The 15987-nt window shown below is 34.2% G+C and overlaps 1 protein-coding gene across 7 annotated transcripts in view; it reads right to left on the bottom strand.

Moving 5' to 3' along the window:
- The window catches only part of LOC128221379 (neogenin-like), a 96648-nt gene that overhangs the window by 61077 nt on the left and 19584 nt on the right, over window positions 1-15987 (bottom strand). For 3 of the 7 annotated variants that reach the window (XM_052929993.1, XM_052929995.1, XM_052929994.1), the window contains exons 1-3: window positions 14264-14395; window positions 5284-6247; window positions 682-811 (exon numbers count right to left, since the gene is read on the bottom strand). In XM_052929993.1, the coding sequence (XP_052785953.1) occupies window positions 682-769 (88 nt within the window). In that variant the 5' untranslated portion in view covers window positions 770-811; window positions 5284-6247; window positions 14264-14395. Of the gene's footprint in view, window positions 1-681; window positions 812-5283; window positions 6248-14263; window positions 14430-15987 lie in introns of those variants that run through there. The other 4 variants (XM_052929988.1, XM_052929991.1, XM_052929992.1 and 1 more) reach the window with 3 other exon arrangements.

Raw genomic sequence — 15987 nt, 5'->3', positions numbered from 1 at the left:
TCGGAAATTTAAGCTATTTCACTTCAATTTCAAGGATATTTTTTTTAAAAAGATTTGTAGATTAAGAGCGATTTGTACAAAGTCATGATGACATGGTCATTGGATCCATCTGGTGTTTTTTTAGTTTAATTTGTTTATACTGTAAATCAGCTGGTATGATTCACTCTAGAGTCTGTCCCCCTTTGAGAGGCAATAATAGAGTACCCCTGGTCAGGATCGAACCCAAACCCCTTGGGTAAGAGGAGAACACATGTTTAATGTTTATATACCACTAGACCATTTCTCAGATTTGACTAAAACAACATCTGTGTTATGTAATAGTTAGATGACATGAATTTAAATTGTGTTTGTGTGTGCATGCATGCATGCGTACAATTTATACTCGCAGTTGAGCCTTGCCCATTTGTCAAGTGCTTAGATAAGATTGTTAGTCATTTAAGTTTGTTTTTTAGCATTAGTGCACAGACAGCATGTAACCCCAATTAGACCTACCCGGATTCTTATACAGGCACTTGTGGTATAGCACTGTCACATGGGACCCTCATTTAACCATCCTCCCAGAAAGACGATTAGTATATATTTTAAGTGGTACGGTGGGGAATCAAACCTGCGCCCTCTGGATTGATAGTCAAGTATGTTACCACTAGACCATGAACCATAAAGCCACACCTTCAAACTTACCTTCATTTATATGAACCAGCAACAAGGTCAACAGGAAGAAGACTGAGATTTCTTGTGGCCCATTTTTTTTCTTGTGGGTAAAACCCATTCTGGATTTAGTATAATCTAACCGTAATCGATCATCAAGTACCTGCAAATCATAAAAAAAAGTCTTTATACTGTATATATTTAAAGACCATACAAGAAATATCTAAAATAGTAACAACAGGGCTTTTTCTGCCCATGTAGGGAAAAAGACCCTAGACATTTTGGGAAGATTTGCATCACGAACATGCCGAAATTGGGAATTTTTTTGGGAAATTTTACAGTTAAAAGAACAAGCTGTCTAGTCTCCTTCGAATGAGAAAATTATTTAATATAAGTTTCTTTTCCCTTTAAAAAGACCCAAAATGGCTGAAATATCAATCCTTGGGGTGTAAATATCTAAATAAATCATTACAGATAATATTTCAATTATCCACAAAACTTTACATCACATAATTTATTAGGATATTGTAAATGAACCAGTACAGGTAAAAAGACTTCCATAAAAAAAAACACTTTTGATTTGGATTTTTTTTTGGCAATTGGGAAAAATATGTTATATTTTGCTTTGGGGATTGGGTCCGATAGTCGCACCCGTGGCTACTATAGAAAAAGCCCTAAACTATCTAAATTAAATGCATTGAAATGTTATAAATAATGTCTTAGTGGGAGGATTAAATTTTCAGCATTTTTGCTCATTGGAATACAGCCTACAATTTCAGCCATTGACTGAAATTGCAGATCGGCAATTATTAAGAACAAAGCTCAGTCATTCCACTTTCGTGGCGTTTAAAGGTCCGCTTACTGCCGATCATCTCATACACAATCCCTGCATCAGATTTTGCGTTGACAATGTATCAGCCAATGAGGTAGTATTCTAAGACTGTTAGATGACCTAAAGAAATATTTTAATGATTAAAAATGGACGGTCAGTGAGCATAGCTACACTCAGCCCACCCATTCTTAATCATTACCATGTTACTTCATGCCATCTAACCATTACTTAAATATATAAATCAGTGTATTGGATGCATGCCTATCAGGAGTATTAAACGGTCACCATGACCTTTGACCTTCTATCCCCAAAATCAATAGGGACCATCTAATGACCATAATAAGGTGCATACCAAGGCCTAAAAAAAAAAATTTGGTTAGGGTTACATCCTTTTCAAAAATAGGTAGGGTAGGAAGGCTTTTTTTTTCTTTTTTTTTATTAGGCTTTATATAAGAATATCATTTTCATCATTGGAGAATGGTGTTAAAGTTATCTTCTGTATTTAAGCATTTAAGGTTTAAACTACATATTGAAAAGCAATTTAAAAAAAAAACACGAAAAAAACAAATTTTTTTTGGTTTTTAGTTTTTCATTGTTTTTTTTCAAACTGTCTATAAAAGCGGTAGGGTCGGCGCCTATTCCGTAGGTAGGGTCGGTAACCCGAACCAAATGTATTTTTTTTAGGCCCAAGTTTAAAGGCTCTATAACAAGAAAATGTCACATCCCATGGATGAACAAATCATAAGTTTCACACAGGCATCATAAAAATATTCATCTAATTGTTGCTTTCATTTAGCAGTGATGTAAAGGTTTTAATTCACACATATACCCTGGTCCACAGTTATCTATTATACATATGTACCTTAGAGGAAATTAACAAACTAACAGCTTTTCTTCTACTTTTAACAAAATTTTCTATTTATATGGAAATTTCATTTGTACAAATTTCAGGCAGAAACCCTGGAAGCCCGATTTATTCTAGTCACATGTAATGAAAACATTTGCACTAACTTTATTCCGGAAAGGAATTTGCCTTCAAACAAAACATATTATTCCCAGAAAACAATCCCTCCCAGAAAACAATCCCTCCAAATACAGCTGCGATATGTGTCTTAGATTGATGTTCAAGAGAATAAAGTCTATCTTCTTCTATTCTTAATGCAACTTAGACTCTTTCTGCTCCGACCCATCACGTTGTGTATTCTGGAGACAGAGAAATAAACTGTGGTACAATCAATTTAGTAAGCAATCCTGATGTCTGAGACTTACAGAAATAAAACAGCCCAGGAAGGGTATAACTCCATATAACAAGAGGGCCATGATGGCCCTGTATCGCTCACCTGTAGCTTTGCTAAATAAAGTGAACATTCTGACCTATTATCATAAAGATCCAATGAAAAGTATGGCCCCTAGAGGCCACTCTTTTATTTGTCCCACTGACCTAGTTTTTAGTTTTTAACCCGGGTTGACCCAATATCGAACCTGACCTAGCATATGTTAAGATGATCATTCTGTCCAAGTTTCATTAAGATTAGGCTAAAATTATGATCTCTATTGTGTTCACAAGGTTTTTTTACTAATTGACCTAGTGACCTAGTTATTGACCGCGGATGGACCAATGTCGAACTTGACCTAGATGTTATAGAAATGATCATTCTGACCAAGTTACATTAAGATTAGGCTAAAATTGTGACCTCTATTGTGTTCATAAGGTTTTTCTAATATCTGACCTAGTGACCTAGTTATTGACCGCGGATGACCCAATATCGAACATGACCCAGATTTTATAGAGATGATCATTCTGACCAAGTTGCATTAACATTAGGCTAAAATTGTGACCTCTATTGTGTTCACAAGGTTTTTCTACTAATTGACCTAGTGACCTAGTTATTGACGGTAATTGACCCAATATCGAACTTGACCTAGAATTTATAGAGATGATCATTCTGACCAAGTAACATTAAGATTAGGCTTAAGTTGTGACCTCTGTTGTGTTCACAAGGTTTTTCTACTAATTGACCTAGTGACCTAGTTATTGACCGCGAATGACCCAATATCGAACTTGACCTATATTGTTCTAGAGATGATCATTCTGACCAATAATTGACCTAGTGACCTAGTTATTGACTGCGGATGACCCAATATCGAACTTGACCTAGATTTTATAGAGATGATTATTCTGACCAACTTGCATTGAGATTAGGCTAAAATTGTGACCTCTATTGTGTTCACAAGGTTTTTGTACTAATTGACCTAGTGACCTAGTTGTTGACCGCGGATGACCCAATATCGAACTTGACCTACATTTTATAGAGATGATCATTCTGACCAAGTTGCATTGAGATTAGGCTAAAATTGTGACCTCTATTGTGTTCACAAGGTTTTTCTACTAATTGACCTAGTGACCTTATTATTGACCGCGGATGACCCAATATCGAACTTGACCTAGATTTTATAGAGATGACCATTCTGACCAAGTTGCATTGAGATTATGCTAAAATTGTGACCTCTATTGTGTTCACAAGGTTTTTCTACTAATTGACCTAGTGACCTAGTTTTTGACCCCAGATGACCCAATATCGAACTTGACCTAGATTTTATAGAGATGATCAGTCTGACCAAGTTTCATAAAGATTAGGTCAAAATTGTGACCTCTATTGTGTTCACAAGCAATTGTGAACGGACGGACGGACGGACGGACGGACGGACGGACGGACGGACGGACGGACGGACGGACGACGGACGAAGAGTGATCACAAAAGCTCACCTTGTCACTACGTGACAGGTGAGCTAAAAATAGGATGAGTTACATTTGTTTCTTGTAGATGTGGCCAAAAAACAACAACACTTGTTTCGGGTTACCCGACACTACATAAAAAAAATTGATATGAAGCATAAAAAATAAAAAAATGAAAGTAGTCTACCAAACATGTACCCCTACCTGTTTTTAAAAAGGATGCTAAACCTAACCAAACAACTCATACCCCCCACCTGGGGGGGGGGTAGAATGCTGTGTTTTTTTTACCCATATGGTATGCTTATCAGGGCTGCAGTGTTTTCAATAAGAACGACTGCCGGCCAAATATCAAATTTCAGAAAATAGGTGAAATTTTCAGTAAAACATATTAAGACGAACTTAGCTGTACTTTTACTATTTGGAACGGTTCAAACGAGACTTAGTGAGAACCCTTGGGCATAATTTTTTTTTGCTTTACATATCATTACATGTACCTACAACATTTGTACTAAGTTTTATGAGTATTTCCTTGAACCATTACAAGTTTACATATGGCTAAACTTAAAGATTTGCAAGCCAGCCTTGACCTGCTATTTTTCTGTAATATAACTTTCCATTTATGGGTTTTCATTAATCATAAATAAATTCTTCTTTTTTTTAAAATCTATAATTTTCCGCATTTTCTGGCAGCTTTTAAATCGCTGGCTTGGCACAAGATGGATAACTCCTTTTTTAAATGGAAATATTTATGACTGCTTTGAGCGCTAGGAGCCCTTGAATGTAATTAAATAGAACATCATCATTATCTTCCTTTCAAAAAATAAACATCTTATTTATTCAAGTACAATATTCTCCCTGTGTCAAGCCATTTTATTTTTACAGCCTAGAAAGCTATTCAAATAAAAAGGAACGGAAACGTTCTTGCTCAAACATCAAATGCCGAATATTAATGATATTTGAGAGTTGAAGCAAAAATGTCTTAAGAGATGATTATAATTATGATCAGATACAGCTGTTTTGTTTTTGCCCCTAAAATGTATAGTAATTAATATCCAATCAACATTACCTGGTACTGTGTTTCTGATGTTCAGTTTATATATCCATGTCACAAATAATATCCAACCCAGGTGAAGAAAATAAACAACACAAAATCTGAGCTGGGCCTGAAACCTTCCAGCTATTTTAAACGAAAATCTCCTCGGTTCAAATCTTACAAATATCTACTCTTCATTTAAATCCGATTCTATTCCAGCCAATCATACACATTAACATTAACTAATCCTTTTTTTTCTTCTCCTTGGTAAAACTACTATAACTGTATCCCAGAAATGTTGTAAAACTTGTGCACATTAATATTCATCTCCAGTAAACACTTGTATCATAAAACCACTACACCGCTAACACTAGAATTTCTGACTATCCACAACAGAACGTTTAACTAATATCATTTCTTGACAAGAACTTATATCGCATTCTCTGTTTCCAGTATATTACTTTCAACCTCCTTAGCAAGTTTTATGTCATTTCTCGGTATTTCTGTTCAGTATCTGAATGGTTTGTAGATTTGGTAGCACTCAATGGTTTTGCAAACTCGGTTAAGGTGGTAGCACTCAATAGTTCCAGTTTAGGGTTATCTTGACTCACTGTCACCTCTCAAAGCTCCCAATGAAAGTTCACAACGGCTAATAGCACTGTTCTTGATACTTGGAAGAAAATGATACAGGAGTCACCTAACAGTTTTATGTATACATTAATTTTCGTAGCCAGACATTTACATTGTCTGAGGGAAATTGTAGGATATTCCGGATCTTTTTAATGCTCAGACCTTAGATAAAATATGCACTTAAGACTAGCAGAAAATCCGTCCTTGATGGGTAAGGCTGGTCTGTGGATGCCTCTTTGGGAGATGCTAAAAATCACAGTTTGTAAAATCCTTCCTTTGTTATCAAGGTGACATCAGAACCCTTGGGAATATGAAATTTTTGGTGGTGTCTGCAGCTTTCCGTTGTTCAACTTTAGAAGTCTTTGGCCTGAAAATAAACAGAAGACTTTAAATAAAACATCATGTATTGACAGACGACTTAAACACACAATTTTAAGCATAAAATATCAATCTAGGCCTTTTTTTTAGGCCGCTTTCAAAGCTGCACTCTCACAGATTTACCATATTTACAACTCTTTTTTTTTGTCTTGGAAAGTGCGATTATTTGCGTAAAATATTTCTATTCGAAAATAAATTATTTATGGCTTAAGCCATTAGTAAAGGTTAAAGAGAAATGCACAAAACATCAATTTTTGAACTTATAAAAATCTGCGATCTTATTTTTTGTCAGCAGTCTTATATAACTGGTTTCCATGGATTTTCGCAAAAATTGGCTCATTCAAAGACAAAAAATAAAAAAATGTTAGAAAAACGGTAAATCTGTGAGAGTGCAGCTTTAAGGTAATTTAGTCTTTTTTTTATAAAAAAAAAATACTATTCTGTCTGATGATCTGGGAACCATTCCCCTGCGAAAATGATGGCCAATAACCATGGACTACCATGGACTACCATGGTAGTTCATGGTCATATGACCATGGACTACCATGGACTACCATGGACTACCATGTTACGTCAAATGGCCGCCCCACGGTATCACACCATGGTAGACCATGGTATTATACCATGGTAGACCATGGTCTACCATGGTTTGATACCATGGTAGACCATGGTAGCACACCATGGTAGACCATGGTAGCACACCATGGTAGACCATGGTCATAAACCGTGGGGCGGCCATTTGACGTTACATGGTATACCATGATATATCATGAACTACCATGGTATATGACCATGAACTACCATGGTATATGACCATGAACTACCATGGTAGACCATGAACTACCATGGTAGACCATGGTCACATACCATGGTAGACCATGGTCACATACCATGGTAGACCATGGTCACATAAATAGGATTGACAACAAACTTAACAAAGATCAAAATCAGTGAAATGGAATTGTATTGATTAAAATATGTTTATGGCGTCATCTAGTTTAGCATGCCGAGTACTGTATTCTGTTGATATCCCATTTACATGTATATGAGAAGGAAAAAAAAATGTCTTATTTCTCTGCAATAGCTAACAACTTGTGCCAAACTTTGACTAGAACAAAATTATAGTATATATATATATATATATATATATATATTTAGTATGATATAGGCCTCAAACTGTCCATTATGTAAAATATTGGAGCGTCTTCAATATAGTTCTTAAACTGAAACTGTTACATTTCAAGAACTTGAATTGTTCCTGCACACTTAAAGAGTAGTAAAAGTACAGTTCTTGAACAGTTCAAGAACAATTCATGCACATTTCTTAAATAGTAGTAAAAGTACAGTTCTTGAACAGTTCAAGAACAATTCATGCACATTTCTTAAAATGTTCTTATCATTTTCTAGTGGTTCTTGTACACGTTAAGAATAGATCAAGTACGGATCTAGAAATGTTCTTGCATGGATTAAAATCTTGAAATCTACCCAGTACATTCCTGACTAGATGTGATAACAATTGTTAAACGATAACGTTTTAGGAACAAATCTTGAACAATTGTTACATTATAACTTTCTTGTTTAAAATGTCAACCACTATTATGAAAGAAATAGTCAACAAGAAAATTGAAAACACTTTCTTATAAGCTCCAGTTTTAGGTAACCAATTTCAATTCTTCATGAAAAGTAGATTACTTTTCTTAACTGCTTCTGTTTTACCACAATGAACATTTTTTTCATTTATGATTATGTATTAAAGTTACAAGTATTGCTCACATTTTACTGCGCTTATGCTGTATGAACGCAGTAGGGTAAGAAAGCAAATGACCCAAGATGCTCTAACATGCTTTATGAAATTTGCTCACATGCCCTACTGCGCTCTTACAGCATAGACGCAAGTAAAACTGTTATCTCTCCTTAATTATATCATTATATTTTTCAAACATGTACTTTTAACCAATGTGCATAAAAACATGGATAAAAAATTCAAACTAACACAGTTGATAAAGTTATTGTATTTAAGAAACAAAAAGTATGCACCTGTACATTAATGGTTCTTAAAGGTAATTCTGGAGTTTAAATGCATAGTTATTAATGACTTAATTTTTTGCATCAGCGCGCCAAACTCAGTTTTGTATTTACTGATAAAAGTTAGTCATACAGTTGTTATTTTGATTCTAGAACGACAGCGTATTAATTGATTCGCATTTATCATTTTCCATGTATCGAGCTTCTTTAGTCCAGCAAATTACTTATCCATGTCAGTGACGTCAAGCGTTTGATGAGAATAACATGAACTATTCATGAATGACAATTTTGACAAATCATGTTCATGAACTCCCACTAAGTTCATGAACTCCTGCTTAGTAAATGAACTTGACAGTTCATGAACATTATTTTTCCAAAATGTCATTCATGAACTAAATTCATGAATAGTTAATGTCATTCGACACAAGGTGATAATTTCATCATTACTACACATCCATTTATAACAGTTTTAATTTCTTATGACGCATATAAACACAATTAGTAAGAAACCATGGAATTGCTCATTTCAGTCCTTGACATTTACATCTAGTCTCTGTACCCAGGTCCCTTTTCCTTATACACTTGATGATGAAACGCATCTGCGAAAAGATTTTTTGCAGTCATTCTTTGCATGATTGTTTTTGTTGAAGTGGTCTTTTCTTAACTCTGGAAGCCTTTCGTTGTCTAAGACTTTGACATCCATCTTCCAACCTGAAAAATATTTCTTTTATTTATTTGTACTGCCAACATTTTCAAATAACTAACGGCCAGTTGGTTATCAAATCAGTGCGAATTAAGATTTCAATGTTGCAGGTATATAATTAATGATAGCTTATTTAATTCTTTCGAACCAAAGAGCTCAAATTTATTGAGTCTGATTTTTTTTAAAGATTCTCATTAGTGTTTGTCTGTTACATATAAAATCCACTCCACACATCCAACCATATTGTTTTCAAAACCAGAATGAAAATCTTACCATTTGCTTTAAAAAATAGTCTACTCACTGATGGATTTGACGATTTACGGCTTTGAATGTTTTTCTCCTTCACTGGTTGATTCGTTTGAGGACTGATGATTTATTTGTTAGCTCCTTTGGGTTGGCTAAAATAGACGAAACAACATTTCAGACACTTAACCATAATTTGCTTGCATAGTGGTTATTTAAAAGGTCAAGGGTTGGTAGCGATGCAAAAGTCCATTGAAGGACCAAAATTTAAAAATGTTAAAAAAATCAATTTCTTCTTAGTTTTGAGGTTCAATATTTAACAAGCATGATTCATACCCATTTATCCATTGCAACATGAGAAGCTGTAATTAGGATTTGAGCATATTTTATGATATAAGATTTTATCAGATTTCAAATCAAAAAGCTATATTGTCTTTTAACATAAAGAGTATATTTGTGACTGAGTCGAAGTTATTGAAACTGTCCAATCAACAATGTCTTTGTTTTGATTGCAGCTATATTTAAAAAGATATTAACATATTTGTAACCCGGAAATGATCTCTCATCCACTACTTTTCATTATTAACCTAAAGAACTTTTATTTTTTATTTGACAAGATATAATAACGAACTCACAACATTGTTAAATAGGTAGTCTGGAGCATTTTGACATGAAAACAAAGTGATAATGTCAACAGACTTTTTAGAATAAATGTGAAAGTTTTTTTATAAAAAATATTAATATTCTAATATAAAATTTGTTAACTCCCTACTTACATGTCGCCAAAAATATATGTTTCACTCCCCTAAAAGATCGTTCCTCAAACAATAAAAACTTTTTGAAAGGTTTTAGTTTTTGACCTTCCCCACCCACTTTTGCATCGCTGCCGGCCCATTACAATTGATCCTTTTTCTCGACAAAAATAGCTTACCAACGTTAAGAAACAAATTTAAAAGCTGCTTTAATATATATATAAATTAAGTATTAGCTGAACGCTAGCCAAAAACAAGCATTTAACTGTGTTTCTACACAAACGTATTTCGTATGTTTGTCGCGAAAATGTATTACAACAAAACATATTTGCTCATTACTTCAAAATGTTGCTATGTTATTTTAAACAATAATATTAGCGTAAAAGATCGTTATAAACGTTACTGAATTATACTCCTTACATCGCTTGAACTTACCTTAAATAAACGAAACAAGACATCAGTTTATTTGGCGCATTATTTCGACAAAAATGGCGGGCGTTCGAAACTATCTCCGCCAGTGAAGAGCGTTTCGTCTTAAATGCGTAACCGTTAGAATATAGTTATATAGCTACGTTAGAATATGGCTATAGTATTTTGTAAATATTATATTTAACCGGTTTAACAACTAATTAACCAGTGTTGACCACAGGTGCTCGTCACATTGCCTGGATACAGTAATTTTATATAAAATAAAAATAAAAAATTAAATTTTTTTTTTTTTTTTTTTTTTTTGACAAGATAGTGAATATATGTCATTTTAAAAAATATTCCACATTTTTCATGAAAAAAAGTTACTAATAACTTGACAAAATCTTGACAAAAAATAAATAAATAAATCTATTAAAAAAAAATATATATAAAAAATATAAATTACTGTATCCAGGCAAGGTGACCAGCAATCCATGGCACCTTACATGATACATATGATATATGTGGTGCTTTAATTAAAATAAATTTAATTTTAATGTTCATGTTATTTTGATATGGAATTTTCTTTACGTTTGTTATTTTTTATTTATAATCTTTGGGTTATAACTGGGCCAAATGTGTTACACTAAATGCACCAGCCAGTTGTAACCACAGCTACCTCAACTTCCTGCCTGTTGCTGATGCAACTACTTGTTTTTGTACAAGTTTCCTTTCAAAGACATATGCAGAACATTTTAAGAACTTGCCATGTTCATAAGCTGTTCCTATGATGTGCCAAATTGTTTAAAAAGAACATTTCAAGAACATATTAAGAACATAAAAGTTCATAAACTATTCTTTAAATGTGCCAACTTGTCTTTATGAACAGTTCAAGAACATTTTAAGTGCAAACACTATTCATGAACTGTTCTTATATTGTACTTAAGACTTTAATATAGAACAGTATTAGAACAACAATAGTCTTTAAAAAATTCAAGAACTGTTCTTAAAAAGTATTCTTGAACTGTTCAAGTACAACTGTTCTTAAAAGTGATCAGTTACTGTTCTAGTACAGTTTTGCATAGTTCTTGAACAGTAATTAAACACAAGAACATCATTTCACAGAGGAATGGAGCATAGATGCTCATTAATGAGCAAATGCTCTATTTCCCACAAATTGTTTTCAAAGGTTTTCAAATTTGGCATTCTTCCTTTCCAATAGATATTCTTCCTTTCCATCAGATGCTTTCGTTGTGGATGAGTCTAAAATTAGCAGAACAGCTGGTAAAGGGTTAATACTGAAACACAACTTCTGTTGTTGACAAGTTGTGTGTTTACTAAATATCAGTAAAGAATAAGACCACATTTATTAAGTTGCTATTTCTGTTATTTACCAAAATCAACAAATCATTTTTAGACTTATCCAAAGTAAATAATCAGATAAAAAAGGATGATGGTAGACTATGGTAAACTGTCACAGTGGCTGACCATGGTCAACCTTGGTGTACCATGGTAGACCATGGTTGAAATGGTGACTCTCGGAGTAAAACTTTTGTACCATGGTCTACTGTGGGGTTTTTCACGGTACTTGATGGTTGACCTTCAAAAACCATGGTATACCATGGTGATCTTTTTTTGTACCATGGTAGACCATGGTCGACCATGGTCAAACCATGGTATACCATGGTGATATTTTTTTGTACCATGGTAGACCATGGTCGACCACGGTCGACCATGGTAGACCATGGTCGACCATGGTCGACCGTGGTCCAGGCAATGATTTTCCCATGGTACTTGATGGTTAACCATGATAAAACATGGTTGACCGTCAAAAACTGTCAAAAACCGTGGGGACCATGGTCGACCATGGTCATTATTTCGCCGGGGTTGTCTTCAAGCAATGACAAAATCAATGTGAAACACAATTCTGTAAATCACTAAATCTTAACGATCCATCACATTACTAATAGGCATAACACATGTGTCCCCAACAATACCCTATTTTCAAAGGCAATATATGGCAACTGCATATAATTTAAGTTTCAGATAACCCATTATTGCTTCAAGACACCTTCATTTTTCACGGGAGATCCCTAATGTTCCCTTGTTTCCAGCCACACCAGATGTTAACATTTCACAGTTCATGGACTCAAAGACAGAATATTAAATGTGTAAAGTCGTAAAAATAAATGAGAAGGAGCAAAAACAATTCATGTGCCCCTCAATTGGACTTCCCTTAAAACCTTCAAACACTTTCGCTTCCAACTGAAACCATAATAATTATTTCATGCAGAAAATAAATCAATGTTTCATTCGATTTCTATAATTGGGCAGAATATGGGCTCCATTAAATTTTGCAAGATTACATTGTTCACAAAGGGACGCCAAATTCACAATTAAGTCCAAGCACACAATGTTTTAGTCCCTTTTTCGAGCAGTTTTTCTACGGTTAATATTCAATGTCCTTGTGTGGACAAATAAATGTGCTCAAGCATCATTTCTCTCAACATAGAGAAAACACTATGAATACAACATGGTGTGCGTGTGTGTGTGTGCATGCGTGCGTGTGTGGGCGTGTGCACGCGTGTGTGTGTCTGTCTGTCTGTAAGCTTGTTTATTATAATCGCACTCGGGCAAGGCCCATTCTGAGTGTGCTCTGATTAAAGCATAGTGCACAGACAGAATGTAACCCTGGTTAGAGATACCCTTGCTCTTGAATGTGCACCAGTGTATACCACGCAATGTCACACAGGACCCCCACTTAACATACCTAATGGAAAACAATTAGTTGGTTTTTTTTAGCGGAGCAGCAGGGAATCAAACCCGAGACCCCCGAATTGCCAGTTAAATGTGTTACCACAAAAGACCATGGATCCGCCACTATACAAAATGGTACTTGTTGTAATATATTAAAAAGCCATGCCTGTCATCAGTAAAACCAATTACAGGAGAGTGAGGAACATCTAATGACTTCACAGCAATTCCAAAATGTCCCCAGTTTCACACTTGGGGTTAAAGCCAAACCGTTCTAAGTGATGTAATAATAGCCTATCCAATAGTTCTATACACCATCCACAGTACAGATTCTCATGAGATTTGATCTTGTCATAGACCAGACATCACTCAAGCATATTGCCTTTGTTAAATTTATGTGTGACTAATATTCATGAATGGTGATAATTTCAACATAATTTTTAACCTTTCAACACAAATTATTTATTTATGAAACAACGTTTCGGCCATTCGGCCTTCATCAGGTTGTATGTATATAATGAACAGGAAATGACGTCAGCATCAAATGAAGTCAACGTTGATAACGTCAAAATATAGCATACATTTTTGAGCAAAATAATGTCTTATAGGATCTATAGAGATACAATTATGCTGGTAAAATGCAATATAAATGCATGAACAAACATCAATAAACCAGTATAATCTATGCAACATTAAATATTCATGAACACAGTTTAAATTTATAAAAAGACATTCAAACTTTCAGTCCACAATTTTACTACAAACAACATAACAATAGCAGGGGACAACATTCCTTTGTTTTATTTAAAAAAAAAAAATTAGGGGGGGGGGGGGGGGGGGGGGGGGGCTTGCAAAAAAATGTGTCTCTAGATTGTCTCGGTTAAAATATGTACCAAGTTTCATTAAAATGTTGAGTTTAACGGCAAAGGATACAAATAATGCATGACAATGTCAACGACAACAATCCGTCGAGTCTCAAAACCAATCTGCGATGCCTACGATCGGAAATTCAACATTAATCCGGAATTTTAGCATCCCTTAAGTTCAGTACCAGTAATGTTATTCTGGGAAAATCATCTGGGAAATACTTTTATTTTTATCAAAATCCTGCAACACCCACCTTAATTTCCGACTGTTTCCGCATTACTCCACACTTTAAAGTTTCAGTCCTATAAATAATTTTGGAAAAATTAAATGGGAAATACATCCAAAAGACAATAATAATGTGTACGGGGTACCTTATCAAAATCCTATAACATCCACCTTCATTTCCATCCTAAATTCAATATAACTGATCCACACTGTGAAATTTCACAAACATACATAAATAATGACCCCTATAACATAACTTGTTTATTAATACCTAATCCAATAGCCCTACATAACACAATTTCTTAACCACACAAATTCAAAATAATCGCCTTTAATCAAGCGTAAACTACATTTTCCATTTCACCAATTTCTGCATACACAAGCATACTAATCCCCAGTCAGTGCAAATCAATAAGTGAAAGCCAAAATGTTGTATCTTAATCATTTTTAAAATATCATTTAGAACACAATGGCTTTGATCCCTGACATGGCATATAGTTACAAATGTTCGCCTCTGTTTTTCATTCATAAAAATTTGTATAACATACAATAACTTTTTGCTTGATATTTCAATCATTTCCCCTTTGAACACATAGACTGGCTGCTACCATGTAGCTTATCAACGATTCAAGTCTGCATTCAAAACTGTTATTTATTTAAATAATTCATGACATTTTGAATACATTTTGAAAGGAAATTTAAAAAAAAAGAAAGAAAAAAACAGACTGAGTTTGTATGCGAAGAAATTGACTCAAAAATATACAGCTAAGTAGCATTAGAAAACACATTCTATATCACCTTTTTCGATGTATGCGTAGTAAACAAAGTTATGAAAGTCAGATCTAACAGCTAAGATATTAAAGATAACGTTCACTTACATAAACTACCAGAAATAACAGCTAAGATATTAAAGCTAACGTTCACTTACATAAACTACCAGAACTGACAGCTAAGATATAAAAGCTAACTTTCACTCAAATAAACTACCAGAACTGCCAGCTAAGATATAAAAGCTAACTTTCACTCAAATAAACTACCAGAACTGCCACCTAAGATATAAAAGCTAACTTTCACTCAAATAAACTACCAGAACTGCCACCTAAGATATAAAAGCTAACTTTCACTCAAATAAACTACCAGAACTGCCAGCTAAGATATAAAAGCTAACTTTCACTCAAATAAACTACCAGAACTGCCACCTAAGATATAAAAGCTAACTTTCACTCAAATAAACTACCAGAACTGCCACCTAAGATATAAAAGCTAACTTTCACTCAAATAAACTACCAGAACTGCCAGCTAAGATATAAAAGCTAACTTTCACTCAAATAAACTACCAGAACTGCCACCTAAGATATAAAAGCTAACTTTCACTCAAATAAACTACCAGAACTGCCAGCTAAGATATAAAAGCTAACTTTCACTCAAATAAACTACCAGAACTGCCAGCTAAGATATAAAAGCTAACTTTCACTCAAATAAACTACCAGAACTGCCAGCTAAGATATAAAAGCTAACTTTCACTCAAATAAACTGCCGGAACTGCCAGCTAAGATATAAAAGCTAACTTTCACTCAAATAAACTACCAGAACTGCCAGCTAAGATATAAAAGCTAACTTTCACTCAAATAAACTACCAGAACTGCCAGCTAAGATATAAAAGCTAACTTTCACTCAAATAAACTACCAGAACTGCCAGCTAAGATATAAAAGCTAACATCCACTCAAATAAACTACCAGAACTACCAGCTA

The sequence above is a fragment of the Mya arenaria genome, chromosome 16 (genome assembly GCF_026914265.1).
Source record: "Mya arenaria isolate MELC-2E11 chromosome 16, ASM2691426v1".
NCBI classification, from domain to species: Eukaryota; Metazoa; Mollusca; class Bivalvia; order Myida; family Myidae; genus Mya; species Mya arenaria.
This window is presented reverse-complemented; position numbering and strand designations above follow the sequence as displayed.